The sequence below is a fragment of the Lutra lutra genome, chromosome 7, assembly GCF_902655055.1.
Source record: "Lutra lutra chromosome 7, mLutLut1.2, whole genome shotgun sequence".
Taxonomy (NCBI): Eukaryota; Metazoa; Chordata; class Mammalia; order Carnivora; family Mustelidae; genus Lutra; species Lutra lutra.
In genome coordinates, this window is record NC_062284.1 from 35,763,860 (window position 1) to 35,783,589 (window position 19,730).

At 35.4% G+C, this 19,730-nt stretch overlaps 1 protein-coding gene across 1 annotated transcript in view; it reads left to right on the forward strand.

The window, feature by feature from the left end:
- The window catches only part of UNC13C (unc-13 homolog C), a 611,946-nt gene that overhangs the window by 332,086 nt on the left and 260,130 nt on the right, over positions 1 to 19,730 (forward strand). Inside the window, exons 17-19 of the mRNA XM_047738968.1 lie at positions 1,956 to 2,024; positions 4,058 to 4,147; positions 9,015 to 9,143. Of these exons, the coding sequence (XP_047594924.1) occupies positions 1,956 to 2,024; positions 4,058 to 4,147; positions 9,015 to 9,143 (288 nt within the window). The remainder of the gene's footprint in view (positions 1 to 1,955; positions 2,025 to 4,057; positions 4,148 to 9,014; positions 9,144 to 19,730) is intronic.

Below are 19,730 nucleotides of genomic sequence, written 5' to 3' on the forward strand. Positions count from 1 at the left end.
TTTGGAAGGGTGGGCAGACAGGCTAAGGGGCGGAGCGAGGGCTCTCAGCTTCCTGCTCCACCAGGCCTAATCTCTTGTTTAGCTTTTCATCTGGTGGTCCCACATCTGTTATGCCTTCTTGTGTCTAGTCTGAGTTTCATATGGGAGAAGGAAAGAAATCCACGGCAGATGGAGAACAGCCCAATAAAGAATTATATAGCAGACACCAATATGATAGTGTTTGCCAAACTCTTCTAGAATCCTTTAAAATAATAATTCATTGGCAATATGCTAGCTGAGTCCATCCTATTTAATAAACTACATGTATCTCATTAGCCAAAATCCTACTGCATGGCCATTGCTAGAGGAAAAGAGGTCTGGGAAGGTAGGTATTTCATAATGGACACATATGACTCACAATGTCATGAGGTTCTCTTAGTAAGGAAGCATGAAAAAATGGATATCAAGCAGACAACCAGAAACAGTCAGTCCCAGTGGAAGTAAGAGGCCCAATGATTTGGGCATTAGCACGGATGACTAGAGTCATGTCACCTGTCCTGATGATTTGTACCATCCACAGAGGTCAGATCAAGCATCCCAAGGCATGACATGAACACGTTAACTTTTATAATCATTGAATGATTAACTTTGCTGTGGCCTAAACTGGTGATGATCATGGCTCTTCCATTTTTCTATTTTTATTGAGAGCTACTGATCCAGGTGGTTGCGGGATGGGGGTTAATAAAAGGACAGTATAGTTCACCTCTTCCCTTGGAAAGGTATGATGAAGAGTAGGAAAGAAATACCTAAGACCTTCGACTCATCTGTATGTTTCATGGAGAGTTTTACCGGAGAGTCTTCTCTGCCTAACAAGATGGCAAGCAAGTTGAAGGCAAGGTTCATTTCTTAGACTCCTTCATTGCCTCCACAGGGGGTTAACACAGAGGAGATATCAAGCTCTATTGCCTGATAGATAAACCTGATTAAGGCAGTTATTCAGAAAATTGGAGTTTCAACTTAAGAATGATTCATCAACTCCTGTTAATATTCAGCTCACTTCATCAAAATCGGTGACTTCAAGGGAAGAGTTATAACCCCATAAATCCACCTCATATGTGAAAGTATTAGGAAAGTTTCTACTTCTTCCAAAATGCAGTTTGTTATTTACAGAATAGTAATGTAGGCTGAGACATTTAATGTTACTTACTTACACTCCCATATTTTTTTTTTCATTTTTGATTAGATGTCTAAGACTCAGAATGGGAGATTGTCTATCCTATAAAGTTTGTGTGATTTTGATGTTTTTACCTTATCTAACTAATTTACTTTAATTAATCAACACAACTTCATCCTTATAAGCAGACTCACTATTCTTATCTTCACATCCTATGATGAGGTCAGTTCAACTGCCTCAGAGGGAGGCTTGATATATTTTGTGCTTTTTTTAAAAAAAAAAACACTAAATCATAAACATACTTTAAAGGTGATCGATACTTTCAGATTATGAGGTCTATACTTGTCACCAAAAGGGAAATGCTTTTTGAAATTGTTCTTGATGAGAACAATAGCTATCTCACTTCAATAGTTAGGAGAAATTTAAAAAACAATCATTTCTTTCTGGAGTGGTGTGTGGGGAGAGGAAGTGTGTTTTTCTTGCTGACTCACAGTGTTGTGAATTAGTACAGTGGCAATTCAGTTGTCTGGACTCTTTCTGAAGTACACGACTTTCTGGATACTTTCTTATTCATCACAGAGAGGCCCTGTGGCTTATTGGCAAGAGCCTGGATTTGGTGTGAAAGAGGTCTGCATTTGAAGCATTGTTATGTCACATAGCCGCGCTATCAACTCAGATAATCATTGACATCTTTGAACCCTCCTTTCTGTAGAAGGAGGACAGTAACTCAGAGTTGTTGTGAGGACTGCATTTAGAATGACCCTTTATTTCCATTCTCCTCTTTTGTGTTTGCTTTGTACAGAGGGAAAAATTCATAAAACTACTGGACCAATTGCATAACTCTTTAAGGATTGACCTGTCAAAGTATAGGGTACGTACAAAATTATCTGCCTGAAGGTAAAATGTCATGTTTGGCTGAGATGCTTTCTTGTCGTACTGTGAAAAATCATGCACTGTGTAGTGGGAAAGTAAAAATACTGGTGTTGGGATCTCAGGTTCTGTCACACTGGACAGCTAAGCCCCTAAGTAAGCAAGCTGGTGTCTCTTGTTCAGGGACCTTGCCCCACATAAGCCTACAATAGTAACGTGTGTATGTAATTTTACTTTTATAATTATTATAATAGCTATCAGATTGAGGAGCAGCTAATCCACGAGGTAGACATGTGGCAGAGTCCTCGTCCTAAAAGCTCACCCCTTGTTAATGAAAATATCCTGCTACTATTTCCCCAGCTTTTAAGATGCCTCTTAGACTCATTGCTTAATTACTCTTCCTAGATCAGTACAATGTGCTCTTTTTTTTTTTTTTTAAAGATTTTATTTATTTACTTGACAGAGAGAGATCACAAGTAGACATAGAGGCAGGCAGAGAGAGAGAGAGAGAGAGAGGGAAGCAGGCTCCCTGCTGAGCAGAGAGCCTGATGCGGGCCTCGATCCCAGGACCCTGAGATCATGACCTGAGCCGAAGGCAGCGGCTTAACCCACTGAGCCACCCAGGCGCCCCAATGTGCTCTTTTGAAGCTGTCCAGAGTTCTTGTCAACTCTTCTACATTTCACCTCCAGGTGAAACACACACAAATACACACACAAAAAATATATTCATGTATGTGTGTGTAAATATACATACGATGTTATAAAAAAACTTAGTTATAAAACATTTAGTTATCAATTTTATTTACAGAAAAAACTGTAGTAATAACTGTTGTATTCTTTATTTAATAATGTATTTTAAACATAATTCCATATCTGCACAATGTAGACCTTCTGCATTCATGTTTTAGTTCATGGTGGATGGGTACCTTAATTGCATATTTCTGGAAATTATAAAACTACATTTTGTCAAATTCACCCTTCCTGTTGGAACTGGGGCCAATACTAATAGAAGACAACTGCTATGCAGGCAATTAAAAAGGTATTTGGGGGCCAAAAGGGCCTGGAGGCCACCTCATTTGTCATCATTTGGACACTAACTCTGTGTGAGTTCATGAATATCTAAAAATTACATGTGGTTTTTCTGATCGCTATTTATTTATTATTTATTTATCTATGAAAGATTTTTTTTTTTTTTTAATTTGAGAGAGAGAGAATGAGAGAGAGAAAGAGCATGAGAGTGGGGGAGAAGGTCACAGGAAGCCTGATGAGGGGCTCAATTCCGGAACTCCAGGATCATGACCTGAGCCAAAGGCAGTCGCTTAACCGAGTCACCCAGGCACCCTCTGATCGTTCTTTAAAAAGCCAACTGAAAGCATGTTAAAATGAGAAATTTCTCAATGTGAAAATTGTTCTTTAGATCAAACATTTTCATAATTATACCTTCCCTCTACATCAAAGCTCTGAACATTTTTATTTTTGTATCACATCTCCACCAGAACACATTAATCAACTTGTTGAAACCCATAGTACTTCCAGGAAAGACACTGCCATGTATTCTGATTTTTCTTGTAGCTTTTAAAAGTTTTTTTGTGACTCAAGGTAAATGCAGCACATGTAAAATTCCCAAGGTATTTTTGGAAAAAATTGCCTGTCTTCAGAAAATTATAAAAAATGTTTCCAACTACATGCTGTCCCCTCCACTTCTAGTAGCAAAACTATTATATGAATATAAAACTATGATATGAACAAGATTAATGATAACACAGCACGAATGATATTATTTTGTATATTTTTATTGCACCATGGAAATAAATAGAAGGATGTGGTTTTCTAAGACTAAGAAGAGAATATTTCCAAATTGTTTACTCTTTATGTTTTATGATAGAATATTTTCCGAATAATACAGGTACATTTTTATAATTTTTACACAATTCACTTCCCATTTCTTCCCCAGAAAGTTGGTTTTAGTTTGTTTTCCCATCACAAGGTCTTAAGGCTGATGATTTACCCATTTTCTCTTTCTTAATGAACCAGGAAAACTTTCCTGCCAGCAATGCTGAACGGCTACAAGACCTGAAATCAACTGTTGACCTGCTGACAAGTATCACCTTTTTTAGGATGAAGGTACCTTATTTTATTTGTTGCTATCTGGTGTGGCATACCACATTCGTTGCCCATTGAAGTCTGGTTTTTGTGCGTCTCTTGATCACTACCGTTCAACCCCAGCGATTATGCTGTGATGACTTTCCAGTGCTAAGTGAATCCTCCAGTCTAAGGTGTGTTGAAAAGGGATTATCCTAAACACCTAAATATTACGATACATTTGGCTCAAATGTAGTTTTAAATTAAATCCATCTTAAATAAAGATGGCACTTACTAAAAAAAAAAAAAAAAAAAAAAAGGAAAAAAAATCCCTGAGAATGCTAAATGGAAATGAGTTGACTTCTTCAAGTTGACTTCTTATTTTACTTTTAACTCAGATGTCTTGCTGACTTTTTCATCCCAAGAGAGCAGCTGATTCTTTTAAGTTTGCCCCAGTTGTGGCAACTCTTGTTTTCAGCCCTGGAAATGTCTACATAGGAATAGATTTGATTGCTTAAATCATTAGTATAACTCTCATCTACCAAACTATGCAGGCATTTCTTTTTAGATCCATCCCCTCCACTTTAACAGCAAATTCTTTGCAATCATAATTTGGCTAGCAGGACAATTCATGGAAAGTGTTTCCTAAAACTACTTGTCAGGCTATGCACTAAAAAAGTTTTTCTCTTTTATGATGTTTATTCAGAAAACTCCTGTACAGAAAAAAAAAAAAAAATATATATATATATATATATATATATATATATATATATATAGTTTTCAGCTGCCCATGCTTGTTTTCACTAGAAGCACTAAAAATGGTACTAATAGGAGAGACAGAAAACAAAACCATACTCTATCAGCAGTCACTTAGGTTTTTTTGAAGTTCAGATAAAATTCATTTGGCTTAAAATCACAGTTAAATTGGGTGACTGGGATAACTAGAATTTATATCCATTCTGACCTCCTGGCAGCAGCTGCCAGAACAGTGAGTAGAGAATGATGGTAAGCCTCCAACCAGGCTCAGAGGGAAGTGTTACTTTATTGACAGGTGATGCCCGCCATCAGCACTGTGGCCTTGGGGAAATAGGAGTGAGGGTAGAGGGTGCCTAACGTGTGCTACGTATCTGCCATTCCTCAGTCGCCAGTCTTGTGTTTGGAAACAAAGTCTCGAACTAACAGCACCCTCCTCTACCATCTTCACTACCAGCTGAGGACCTTGCTTCCTATTTCCCTGTAAAAAAAAAAAAAAAAAAAAAAAAAAAAAAAAAAAAACAGGAGCAAAGTCTGGAGAGCTTCCTTAAGCTCAGACCACGTCCTCCTCTCACCCACCCCATCTCTCTACACACCTGCATTCGTATCCATCTACTCTTCTTTCTTTTTTTATTACTATTGATTAGCTGTCTGTTCTCCTAGAAAAGGCCATCTCTTCCACCTGTACAATCGATTTCATCCCCTCTGGAGCACTAAAGCCTTGGTGCAGCAGTCCCCCCCATTCTCTTCAGTGATTGACTCCACTTCCTTCTCCAGCAGCTCAACCCTAATTCCTCTTTTCCTGTAATACCCAAACTCCTCGAAATCATCCTCTTTGTTGGCTTCCCAGTTTCTAATCTCCCAGTACCTTTTGAGCAAATTTCAACCTCCCATTTTCTTTTCTCATTACAGACAGTAAAATTCCTTCCTTCATTGTACATATCTATGAGTTTTGGTGGGGTTATATAACCTCCGCTCCAGTCAACATATAAAACAGTCCCATGGTCCTCTGGAATTCCCTCAGGCTGCTCCTTTAGACTCAACCCCTCTCCCAGCCCTTGGTGACCACCGATCTGTTGTCTCCCTACAGTTCTGCCTTTTCCAAAACATCGTGTAAATAAAATTCTCTGCTACATAGCACGACACACTGGCTTTTCATTCATCTTGTTGAGAGTAGCAGCTGTTTATTCCTTTTGATTGCTGAGTAGAATCCTTGGTTATGTATACACTACAGGCATTTGAGTTGTTCCTAGTTTGGGTTATAAATAAGACTGTTAAAAATATTTATGTACATATTACTAGTGTAAACAGAAGCTTTCACTTGCATTGAAGCAAGGTTCCTGGGTGATTTCATAAATGTATGATTAACTTTACAAGAAATGACAAATTGTTTTTTAAAAGCATTTGTACAGTTTTGCATTCCTAGCAGCAATGTATGGGAATTCCAGTTGCTCTACATCTTCTGGTGAAGCTCTTGGTATTTTCCGTGGTTGTAATTATTATTAATTTTTTAGCCATTCTGATTATGAAATTGTAGCTTACTGTCTTAATTTTATTTCTCTATTAATAATGTTGATCATCATTTCTTGGGCTGGTTTGCCATCTGAATTTCATTTATGAACAATCTGTTTAAATAGTTTGCTCATTTCTATTAGTGTTTTGTTTGGGTTTCTTTGGTTTGTTTCTTTTTGTTTTGGTTTTGAGTATTAAGAGTTCTTTGGGGGGCACCTGGGTGGCTCAGTGGGTTAAAGCCTCTGCCTTCGGCTCAGGTCATGATCCCAGTGTCCTGGGATCGAGCCCCACATCGGGCTCTCTGCTCAGCAGGGAGCCTGCTTCCCTCTCTCTCTCTGCCTGCCTCTCTGCCTACTTGTGATCTCTGTCTGTCAAATAAATAAATAAAAAAAATCTAAAAAAAAAAAGAGTTCTCTGGGGTCCCCAGCTGGCTCAGTTGGAAGAGCATGACACTCTTGATCTCTGGTGTCATGAGTTCAATCCCCACATTTTAGAGGTTACAAAAAATAATTTTTAAAAAACTTCAAAAAAAAAGAGTCCTTTATATAATCTGGATACAAGACTTTTTAGGTATTGTATTTGCTAGGATACAAGACTTTTTAGGTATTGTATTTGCTAGAATACTTCCTGCTTGCTTTGTCTTTTCATTCTCTAACAGTACCTTTTGTACAGCAAAAGTGTTTAATTTTGATGAAGCTTACTTCATCAGTTTTTTGATTTACAGGTAGTGTAAGTAGTAAATAGTGGCTAAATTAAAGTCATCAAGAGATTTCTCTATGTGTCTTCTAAAAGTTTTATTTTACCCTATATGTTTAGTCTTGTGTTTTGAGAGGTTTTTTTTTTTCTTAAATATGATATAAGGTATGGTGTCCTTTTTTTGCATACCACATGTTCAATCACTCTAACACCATTTATTTAAAGTATTATCCTTTATGCGTTGGATTACCTTTGCATCATTATAAAAAATCAATTGTCCATTTTGCTTGAGTCTGTTCCTGGGCTCTATACTGTTCAGTTGTCTATATTTTCACCTTTACCATATTGTCATGATTACTGTAGCCTAATAGCAAGTCTTAAAGTCAGATATTGTGAGTCCTACATCTTTTTTCTTCTTTTTCAGAATTGCTTAGTTGGTATTATTTCTTATCGGGACATTGTTTGGGATTGGATTAAATCTACAGATTAATCTGGAGAGAATTGAAATCTTAACAATAATAAATCTTCAAAATCACCCTTATTTTTGAACTCACTCCAATCAGACTTCTACTCCATCATTTCACCAAAAATGATCTTGTCAAAATTACTAAGGACCATTGTCAAATCTAGTGGTCAGTTTTCGATCCTTATCCTACAATGTTTAGTATCAATATATGTCATCAGTCTTTCCTCCAGGAGACCCTTTCTTCCCTAGATTTTCCTTCTTGCTTAGTTTTCCTCCTATCTCATTGGCTGCTTTTTCCCAGTTTCCACTGCTTTGTTCTTTCTCATTTGCCTGATGGCTAGAATTATCCAGGATTGTTGTTGTTGTTGTTGTTTTTTCTTAGACTTCTCTTTTATATACGTACTCATCTGGTCCTGTTTCCTTAAATTCTTCTTTAAGCTAATAATTTCTAAATTTCTATCTCCAGCCCCAGACATTTTCATGAGTCTAGACTAATATATTTAAATGTCTACTTGAAATCTACTTCTGTGTATAACAACCTATTCATCCTTACCTTGTCTAAAACCAAGTTCCTGATTTCCTGTGCATGGCTTTGCCCATCTAAGTTGAGCCACCTCCATTGTCAGTTTCTTAGACTGAAACCATGGGGTCCCAACGGCTCTCTTTCTCACACCAATCATCCAGTCTGCCAGCAGATCCTGTTAGTTCTTCCTTCCCAAATTAACCAGAACATGATTTATTCTAAACATGATTTCCCCTAGGTTAATACCATAGTGCAAGCACTATATTGACTGAATTACTGTGCTGTCCTCATTACTGGTATCTCTACTTTTTCCATAGCCCACCTTAGGTAGCCTAAGGGAACCTTTTAAAAGATAGTTCAGTTAGGTCATTTTGCTCTTCTGCTGAAATGTCAAATTGCTTCCCACCTTACTCAAAGCTAAGGTTTGTAAAAATGGTCTAGATACAGATGTTCCTCCTAGTCCCATCCTTTTACTTCTCTGAACTCACCTAATATTGTATCCTCTGTTTTAATTCTGTTCCACTAAAACACTTTCCATCCCCTTTTCTCTGCTTTATTTTTCTTTTCAGTGTGCATCATATATTTTATTGATTAATTTTGTTATCTACTAGAATTTAGCTCCATGAGGAAAGGGATTTTTATTTCTTTTGTTCATCGCAATATAACCATTGTCACACATACAGTAGGTGATAAATATTGCATTATTGCAAATTATAGGTGGATGAATAATGTGATTAGTCGCTCTAAGAGCTTCTAGCTGAATATTTACAACTGTGATCATTTTCATTGAGTTGCATCAGGAAGTTAAAGTAAATATTTACACATTTAAAACATTGCTAAGACCACATTTTTTCCTGAACATAGAAAAATCAACTAAAAACAGTTATTGAGGTTAAGTTGTTTATACTGGATTGCACAATCTTCTATTTTTGAACTTAAGGAAAAAATTTGTCTGTCAGGTTCTGGAGTTGCAAAGCCCCCCAAAGGCCAGCATGGTGGTGAAGGACTGTGTTAGAGCATGCCTGGATTCTACGTACAAATATATTTTTGACAATTGCCATGAACTCTATTCTCAGCTAATAGACCCGGTAAGAAAAGATACATGTTTCCTTTCTGTTTCTAATGTATGTTTCTGTAAGTTTAGAATGACACTAAATGGGAAAATATGTTCAATTAATTTCACATTAACTATGGGTTTTGAGAAGTCCCAGTATCTTTTCTTCACATATGAACATCATTTTCATTTACATGAAATAATTCACCGCTTAAAATAACTTTATGTAGTAGAGATAGATATTGGTTTTCTTTCTGTTTTGTTTTTAAGTTTTTCAGATGAGGAATCAGTTTCAGAACAATTAAGTGATTTGCTTAGGGTCACACAGTGGTCAAGTGGCAGATCTGGAACTAGAATTTAGGACTCCAGCTCGACTCTTATGTTCTTCCCCTAAGTCATAACTGCCTTCCTTATCATGTTACCTCATAAAAGTGATAGATGTGGAAATATTTATATAATGGATGGTAAAATCATCATACATGTAAATTTATTATTAAAGAATATTTCAAAAATACACAAGAAAATAGAGAAAGCAAGCCAAACGTACATATTATTGCCACCAATATCACCAAATGTTAGCATTTAGTAATATTTGCTCTGTTCTTTGTTATCTGAAGGCATTAAATGTTACACACAAAGCAACCTTCCCCTTTATGCCTTTTCCAAATGGAATTTTCCTCCCTCCTCTTCCTTCAGAGATAAATACTCATATTAGTCCGTTTGAACATATTTTCACATATGCACAATAAACACTTCAGTTTTATTTTCTGTGAATTGCCTATTAATCCTCTGCTGACTTTTCTGTGGGTTTGTCTTTTATTTATTAAGTTGTAAACAAATTCTAAAATAGATTCTGAATACGAATCCTTTGTTAGTAATGTAATTTCATAAACATTACTTCCCTCTTTATATGTGATACATTGTTTACAACATTCAAGTTTTCTAATGCACTCTACGGTTTATGCATTGCTATCACTTCAAAGACTTCTAGTGTTTAGGGATGGCTTCTTAATATGTATTTATTGCCTATCCACTTTCCTGAAGAAAGCAGTCACTCCATTTGATATTGAAAACTTCACATTTGCCTCTGGAACTTCTTAATTACTTGAGTGGGGCTGGAACTAGATAGCATACAGTGGATGAAAGCAAGTGAGTGTCTTTTAAGCTAGGTTTCAAGCTGGGTATTAAAACTTTCTGACTTCCTAAACTTAGTAGGAGAAAAAAACTTAAATGGAGTTTATCATTTTATAAGAAAGCAACGTATAACCACATAATTATTCATAGCTTTAGCTTATTGTTCCTGCTAGATGTGCTGTAGTTTAGCAACTTAGTTCTCTTGGATTTCTAATGATCAAATTGTCTCTCAACTGTGCTTTTCCATTGGGTGGCTTTCTAATGGCTTCCTTTGTCCATTTTCTACAAACTTCCTCCCGTAAGACTCTTCAGTTCTTTTACATTTTCAACCTCATTGTCTTTATTTTTTATTATTATTTTTATTTTTTAAATATTTTATTTATTTGAGAGAGAGGGTGAAAGAAAGAGCATGAGAGGAGGGAGGACAAGAGGAAGAAACAGAGGCCCCACTGAGTGGGGCGTCCTGTGTGGGATGTCCTGTGTGGGACTCAATCCTGGGACTCCAGGATCATGACCTGAGCCAGAGGCAGTGGCTTAACCAACTGAGCCTCCCAGGCATCCTCACTGTCTTGATTTTAACTAAAAGTTAAAATTGAAACTTAACTGTTATTTATGGTATTTAGGTATATTATTGATTTAGGTATGTTATTGATACATAAATCGTAATCAATCTTACCAAACCTTGTTGGCCTCAATTTCTTACTCCTTATAACTCCAAATCCACTGTCCCCTCTCATGAGTTCTAAAGTCTGTTATTTTCATGAATTGGCCATCCTGTTTTATATCCATGCATTTATTTGTCACGTACATCTCAATGTTTCCCCATTCTCTGCCTTCATCAAATTCAACTTAAATATGACCTCCTGTTCTACTAATTCCCACCCAGTGGATGAACCGAATCACTAACGTGGCATACCTTATTTATAACTGTCTTTCTACTCTCCTACTACTATTGATTAATAAATAGCATGAAGAGCTTTATTTTTATAAAAGATATAGAAATGCAGGCAGGTCCCAGAAAGCAAACATGTCCCTAACAGAAAGTAAATGAGGTGTCACATCAAAATGAATTGAGCTTAGCTTAATATTTGCCAACTTGGCTTTAAAAACAAAGACATTTATGTAGTTCGCCAACCAGTTAGTTTTCTTTTTAGGTAGAGAGATCTATACAGATTGTATAAGAAATCCTGTGAGCATGGGAAAATGGAGTATTTGGAGCTAACCTTTCCATCTAAGAAAAAGACCTTTCCATAAATAACATTATCATTTGAAATTCTAAAGGAAGCATCTATTGGATCTGAATAATTTAGGAAACTAATTCTCTCTAGAGCCCTTCTAAAACCATCTCAGAAAAGTTTTAATGATAAAGGTTCATCTCCCCTCAGTGGACTTCAATGTTCTTCTCTTGGGAGTGCAAGACTTTTTTTCCTCACACCACATATCTAAATTGTCCTGTAATTCTGATGACTTTATCTTCAAACGAAATACCTTGTCTTCACAATACATCCAGAATCTGACCGCTTTTCACCAGCTCCATGCTTCCATTCTGATCTGAGCCACCACCATTGCTCACTTGGATTACTCCATAGTTTATTAATAGAGATCACTGCTTGCACCCTACCATTCTATGTCTATTCTCAGTAGAGCAGCAAGAATGATCCTTTAAAAAGTAAGTAGGATCATATCCCTCTGTTGCACAGAATGTTCTGAAGTCCCTTCTTTTCAGTCAAATTCAGAGTCCTCATGATTGCCTATAAGATGCAGGATCTGGCCCATATTACACCTTCCGCTCCATTAACTCTGTTACTCTGTCCTTTGCGCATGTCGTCGTAGAAATGGAGAGTTAAGTAAGAGTTTACCCACAGGAATAGTGTTGGACCCCTTGATTTTTATGTGAATGCCTGGATCATAGTAAGTGCTCAAGAAAGCATTTGGTGAATGAATTGAATAAATGAACAAACAATAATTCTTCTCACATAATACAATAACAATTTATAGGTATATTTGGTCTATCATAATAGATGGTCTGTCATAAGAGAAAGGAGTGTTCTATTCTATAGTAGACACTTAAGTGCTTGCCTAAAGCCTCTTGAGCTATGCTGGGTCATGCTGCAGGTTCCTAAAAGATGAGATATGGGAGAAATCAATGAACACCACATCCTGTTTCAGTGCTTGAAAACATCCCACAATATCCTGCAGCCCTCTCTCCTCTGCTGCAGTAACCTTGAAGTACACACACTCTAGATGGTATAGCTACCAGGTGGAAGAGAGCTCTCCACCCTTGGATATTTAAGAAATAATCCATTATTGCATTAGCTCATTGAGATTTGTAGATTTATTTGTTACCACAGCACAGCTTAGCTTATTTTAACTAACAGACCTTCAAATCAGTTTCTAACCTGCTACCCAAACTTTATTTAAAATATATCCAGGTTTTTGTGACTCGCCTATCTTTAACTCTATAATCCCATTCACTTATGGGATTAAATTCAGTTAGCCATTATCCTTTCCTTATTTCAACCTCTTTTCCACCTTGCATTCTATGATTCGAAGCACTAAACTCCTGATGCCTTCATCTGTGTTGTCTTTACTTGCCTGGATTTGTTTCACTTTCCCCAACCCCCTTCATGGCTAACTCTGGCTCATCTGGCTGTTTCTTCAGAAAGTTTTTAGGGCCTTTCCTAGCTAAATTAGGTGCTCCTGCTCTCTGGTCTCATAATAGCCTGACATGTTCTCACTAGGGTACTTATCGTGCTGAATTGAGTAGGCACAAAATAGTATAATAACTGCTTAGCCTGTCTTCTCCACTAAGCTGTGAGTTTCCTCTTTGTAGCCCCAGGGTTCAATGCTGTGCCTGACAAAGAGTAAGGTTGATAAAATAATAAATTAATAAAAACCAAAATTTGTAAAAAGAGCTCTTTATTAGCAATTTAGAGTCTCTTTCAATGACTCCACTTCAAAATCTGTGATCAAGAACATGGTCTCTAATGTCAGAACCCTTGAGTTCAAATCCTGGCTTTCCTGATTATTATTTTTGTAGCCTTGGATGCACTACTGAGTCTCTTCATGTCCTAGTTTCTTCGTCAAGATGTATTTTTTTTTAAAGATTTTATTTATTTATTTGAAACAGAGAGAGAGAGATCACAAGTAGGCAGAGAGGCAGGCATAGAGAGAGAGAGGAGAAAGCAGGCTCCCCGCTGAGCAGAGAGCCCGATGCGGGCCTCAATCCCAGGACCCTGGGATCATGACCTGAGCCGAAGGCAGAGGCTTAACCCACTGAGCCACCCAGGCGCCCAAGATGTATTTTTAATATTCATGCTACTTCTCTTTTATCTGAGTTCTCTTTAGATGAAGTAATGCCGGAAACTTCTCTTTTATCTGAGTTCTCTTTAGATGAAGTAATGCCGGAAACACCAAGAATTTCAGGGTTGTTAGACACAGTATAATTCTGATTATTTAAATGTGGAAGCATACTTTCTCCAAAGGGGTTTTTGAAGAATCATGTAAAAGATTGGAATGGAATAAAAATGGAATAATGGGATAAATATGGAATAATGGAATAAAAATAGGTTTAAGAGAAAAGTCAAAGTAGCTGCACACTCAAGGAACAGCCTTCACCATGGCTGAGTCACCTAGCTCTGTTTGTCCTTGAGTTTAGCAGAACTAAGAACTCCAGTGTGGCCATGTGGACATAGGTGATTGATCTCCTGCATAAAGACACATGAGATAATCTGTAAGCTCGCCCAATGTTCTAATTATATTTCTTTAATTAATAATGAGTTTAAGAATCCTCTCATAACTATATTAGTTTTTTGAGTGACCATTTTTTATAAATTATCTGTTTAAATCTTGTGCCTATTTTTAAAAATAGAATTTTTGTCTTTTCTTGGTTAATATTCTTGAGTTTCTTAGTCCTTTGTCAGCTTTTAACATGGCAAAGATTTTTCACAAACTGTGGTCTTTATCTTTGTCACAGTGTACACTTAAAAAACATTCTCAATTTCAATATACTCAGGTGGGGTTTTTTCTGTTTAAATTTGAGGTTTGGAGTTTTAAAGAGTCTGTTCTACCCATCCCACAAATAGAGTGCCTCCTTCTGTGGACTTTAATAAAATGGATGTTTTCTTGCTTGATGATATGATTATTAAGATCATTAAGTTAATTTCCCTTTCTATTCCATGCTCCTAAGGCAAACTTCAGATTACAGATTGTCTTTTTATTTTTCCATTTTATTTCTTTTCAGTGTCCCAAATTCATTGTTTATGCACCACAACCAGTGCTCCATGCAATGCGTGCCCTCCACAGATTGTCTTTTTATATAGATGTTTTTCTAGGAAAGGATAGGCCAAAAATTCTCAAGTCTGAAAAAAGTACTTGTCAAGTCTGATTGAACTGTTTATATTTTATTTTAGAAAACTATCATTTGTTCCTTGCATCGAGTTTACACTTACATTAGTGCCTGATATATAATAGTGCTGAATGAACAGCCACCTGCTTGCCTGCCTGCCTGCCTACCACCTAATATGTACCTACCTGTTTATGGAAAATCACATACAGATGGTCTCCAACTGAGGAGGGTTCACCTTATGATTTCTTGACTTTACAATGATGTGAAAGTGATAGACATTCAGGAGAAACCATATTTGAAATTTTGAATTTTGATCTTTTTGTGAACTACTGATATGTGGTATCATCCTTTCCCATGATGCTGGGCAGTGAGAGTAAGCCATAGCAACTTCACCCCCAGGATCAAAAGGGTAAACCTCTGATGCAGCTGTTTTGTACTCGCACAGCCATTCGGTTTTTCACTTCCCGGACATTATTCGATAAATTTCTTGAGACCTTCAATTCTTTATTATAAAATCGTCTTTGTGTTAGATGCTTTAGCCTCACTGGAGGCTAATGTAAGCATTTTGAGCATATTTAAGATAGGCTACGCTAAAATGAGATGTATGGCTTGGTTGGGTTTATCAAGTGCATTTTTGACTTACAGCATTTTCAATTTATGATGGGTTCATTGGGACATAATCCTATTATAAATTGAGAAAAAGTGCGTATGTGTATATATGTATATATATGTATGTATGTGTGTTTGTATGTATGTGTGTGTGTGTGTGTGTATATATATATATATATATATATATATATGCCTAGAGTTTCTTTATTTTCCTCCCAAATCAAATTACCCTGCCTCTTTCTTCTCAGGCAATCTCTGTTACGAATTTGATATTAGCTTTCTGATTCATTTTGTGTACAATTAATATACATGTCTATTATCTATTTGTGGTACCATCTATATCTCAACCAGTCTCTCATGTACTACATTATATGAATAGGCAGAACAATTGTATAGTTACATGTGCTAACTTCAGAGCCAGATTGCCTAAATGTTATTTGGTAGGAATTCTGCAGTTTTTAAAGTTCAGTATTACTTTCTGATAATTATCTATGCTGATATGTTTAGGAACAGTTTCTTGTTTTTTTGTTTGTTCAGTTTTTTTTTTTTGTTCTTGTTGTTGTTGTTTTACAGCTACCTATCATATAAATGTACCACATTTGATACCACAACGTACGTATCAATTTTAACGTTGCACTTTTACAAATAATATGCAATGAATATTTCTGTGGTAGAAACTATGTTTGCAACTTCCAGTCTGTGGTCTTAAAGAACAGCAGCAGGCCCTTCTTTCCTCTTCTTTCCCAGTTTTACTAGAAATAATGTAAACTTCATTGTAAGCCATTTAGTACCATGTGATCAAAAGCATGCCCTTTTTTTCCCCACATGTGTTAAAATGTCCTTTTACTTGTCTAACTCCCATAGTACATGCTGAGTTTAACAAGAACAAAACTCTCTTATTTAGTATTGAATTTACAGCACATAACACTATATATCATATGGAGTAGCAGAAATCAGCAAATACTTATTTAATGGAAATTCCATACAGAAACATCTGTTTGTATGTATGTAGCATGTGATAAGTATCCTGCTGTTTATTTAAAACTTGACCAAGTTATCTTCTGAAAAGTTCTTGGGACAGAAAATACCTTCCAAGAATATATATATATATATATATATATATATATATATATATATTTTAAAGATTTTATTTATTTATTTGACAGACATCACAAGTAGGCAGAGGCAGGCAGAGAGAGAGGGGGAAGCAGGCTCCCTGCTGAGCAGAGAGCCTGAAGCAGGGCTCCATCCCAGCACCCTGAGATCATGACCTGAGCTGAAGGCAGAGGCTTTAACCCACTGAGCCACCCAGGCGCCCCCCTCCAAGAATATTTTAAACGGGCAACTTACATGAACTTTAAGGTATCAAATTTTGAAAAGTCTAACCTTGGCCACAGGTGTGTACTTTTCCTATTAGTTTAGCCAGAGCAGTTGCTTTAGTTATCTAGTTTTGTTCTTTTGCCTTTGTTTTTGCTCTAGCTAATTCTAAATAACTCAGTAATAAAAGGAAAGTTAAAAATAAGATATGATTTTGAAATTACAAATTCTTTACAAATTTAATTCTTTAACTTTTGAGATATTATTTAAATAGTGATTATTAAGGTACTGGCTAGAAAGTATCCCTGACTTAAGTTTTTTGATGATGATGATGATGATGATGATGATGATGGTGATTATTATTATTATTTTTTTAAAGCAGTGGGCTTTCTTTTGCAATCAGTAGCATTAGTTTAGGGAATGGTGTTCATTCTGCACATAAAGTACTTTTTCACTACCTCACAAGATTATTGTATGAGCACTGAATCTAAGTAAATATAGACATTTAAAATTTAATTCTCTTTTAAAGTTTGTTGTAAAATGTGTAGGAGAAAGCTTATGAATATGAAATTTCTTCTTAAATACCAGCTTCATAAGTGATACATAAATTCTTATAAAAAGAAATTGCTGAAAATGAGAGGTGTATTTACTAATGTATTGATGAAGAAGAAACATGAAAATTCAAAGCCTAAAACATTATTAGACCTTTGTTTTCATCAATGTGTATTTCAGTTTTTCTAACAAAGTAAAATTAAAAGTCACAAATGAAAGCTTTTGAAAACAAAAATAAAAATTCTAAAATAACAAGAGTATATTGTATCAGTGAAACTAGGAAACTCTTGCTTCTAAAAATGGATTATGACAATGAATGCAAAGAAAGTAATAAATCCATAGTGTTTCATAAACACTGATGAAACATTTTCAAAATAAACTATCAAATGACATATTTAAAATATAAGTGGACCAAGAATTTTTATGCCAGAAATGCAAGGATGGTTCAACATTAGAAAAATCTATTGATATTCATATTGATAGATATTATAATTCACTTTAGTACTTAACTAAAAGAAAAATATATATTTATTCAACATAAGTATAAAAAATATGTTGAAATTTGATGCCTCCTTATGATTAAAAAAGAAACTCAGAAAACTAGGATGGAACATAATTTTTTTTAATTGTTAAAGTTATATTAAAAAATGTTTATGGCTAACATTTAAAGTTAAACAGATGAAGTTTAAGAAATATAATTCAGAGATATAATTATCCTATTAATACTGTTATATAATGTAATATTTGAAGAAATATAATAAGTATTAGGGAAAGAAAAAAACTTTCATAATTTATATGATGATATGACTATATACATACAAAAATAACAGAATCTACCTGAGCTAATGGTTCACATAAGAACAAATCTCACTAAACAAGTACAAAACCAGGAATTTTTTTACACCAGAAATTGTGCTCATATTATTAGGGAAAGGAACAACAGTTTAGCATAGAGTGTTAAGAAAATTATATGGAATCTCATCATATGGAGATAAAGGAATAAAAGAACTGGATTCTTGCCTAACACTATATACAGTGTAAACGCAAAAGAATGAAAGAGGTGAGTATAAGTAGTAAAAATGATGGTAGTATAGGAGAATACCTTTCTAGTGCAGGATAAGAAAGACTTCATAAAACTCCAAAGCACAAATGGTAGGTATATATGTATGTACATATATATGTATGTATAATTAACATACAGTCTTATATTAGTTTCAGGTATACAACATTCAATTCAACAATTCAGTATATTATTTGGTGCTCAGAACAATAAGTGTACTCACCATCTACCACCATAAAATGTTATTACAATATTATTGACTATATTCCCCATGCTATGCTTCCATTTCTGTGACTTATTTTATAACTGGAAATTTGTACTTCTTAATAACCTTTATTTTGCTTATCCCCCCCCCACCTTCCCTCTGGCAACCACCATTTTGTTTTGTGCATTTGAGTCTTTCTGTTGGCTTTGTTTTGTTTAGATATGACGTATAAATAAAATCATATGGTATTTGTCTTTCTCTGTCTGACTTACCATACTTAGCCTAATGTCCTCTAGGAACATCCATGTCAAAAATGACAAGACATCATTCATTTTTCATGATTATTCCACCAAATATATGTACCGCATCATCTTTATCTATTCTTTTATCAGTGGATGTTTGAATTGCTTTCATATCTTACCTATTGTAAGTAAATCTACAATAAACACAGGAGTACATATATCTTTTCAAAGTAGTGTTTTTAATTTGCAGGGCATAAATATGCAATAGTGGGATTACTGATCATTTTGATTTTTTGAGGAACCCCCATACTGTTTTCCACAGTGGTTGCCCCAATTTATATTCCTACAAAGACAAACCAAGTTCACAGGGTTTCCCTTTTCTCCACATCTTGTCAACACTTGTTATTTCTTGTCTTTTTGATGCTAACCATTGTCACTAGTGTAAGGTGGTATCTCATTGTGCTTTTGATTCGCATTTCTCTGATGATCAGTGATGTCATATGTCTGTTAGCCATCTGTATATCTTCTTTGGGAAAATGACTACTTAGATCCTTGCCCATTTTTTAATTGGATTCTTATGTTCTTTAGGTGTTAGGTTTATAAGCTCCTCATATATTTTGGATATTAACCCCTTATCAGATATGTCACTTGCAAATATCTTCTCCCATTCAGTTTGTTAACTTTTCCTTTTGTAGATGGTTTCCTTCATTGTAAAAAAGCTTTTTATTTTGGTATAGTCTCGATAGTTTATTTTTTGCTTTTGTTTCCTTTGCCTCAGGAGACATATCCATAAATATGTTGCTGAGGCTGATGTTCACGAGATTACTGCCAATGTTTTATTTGAGGAGTTTTATGTTTTCAAGTCTCAAATTTAGGTCTTTAATTCATTTTGATTTTATTTTCTTAACAGTCTAAGAAAGTGGTCCAATTTCATTCTTTTGCATGTACTTGTCCAGTTTTTCCATCACCATTTACGGAAGAGACTGTCTTTTCCCCGTTGTGTATTCTTTCCTCCTTTTTCATAAATTGACCATAAATGTATGTTTATTTTGGGGCTCACTATCCAGTTCCATTGATCTATGTGTCTGTGTGCCAAGACTATATTATGTTGATTACTATAGCTTTTGTGTATATCCTAAACTCTGGAATTGTGA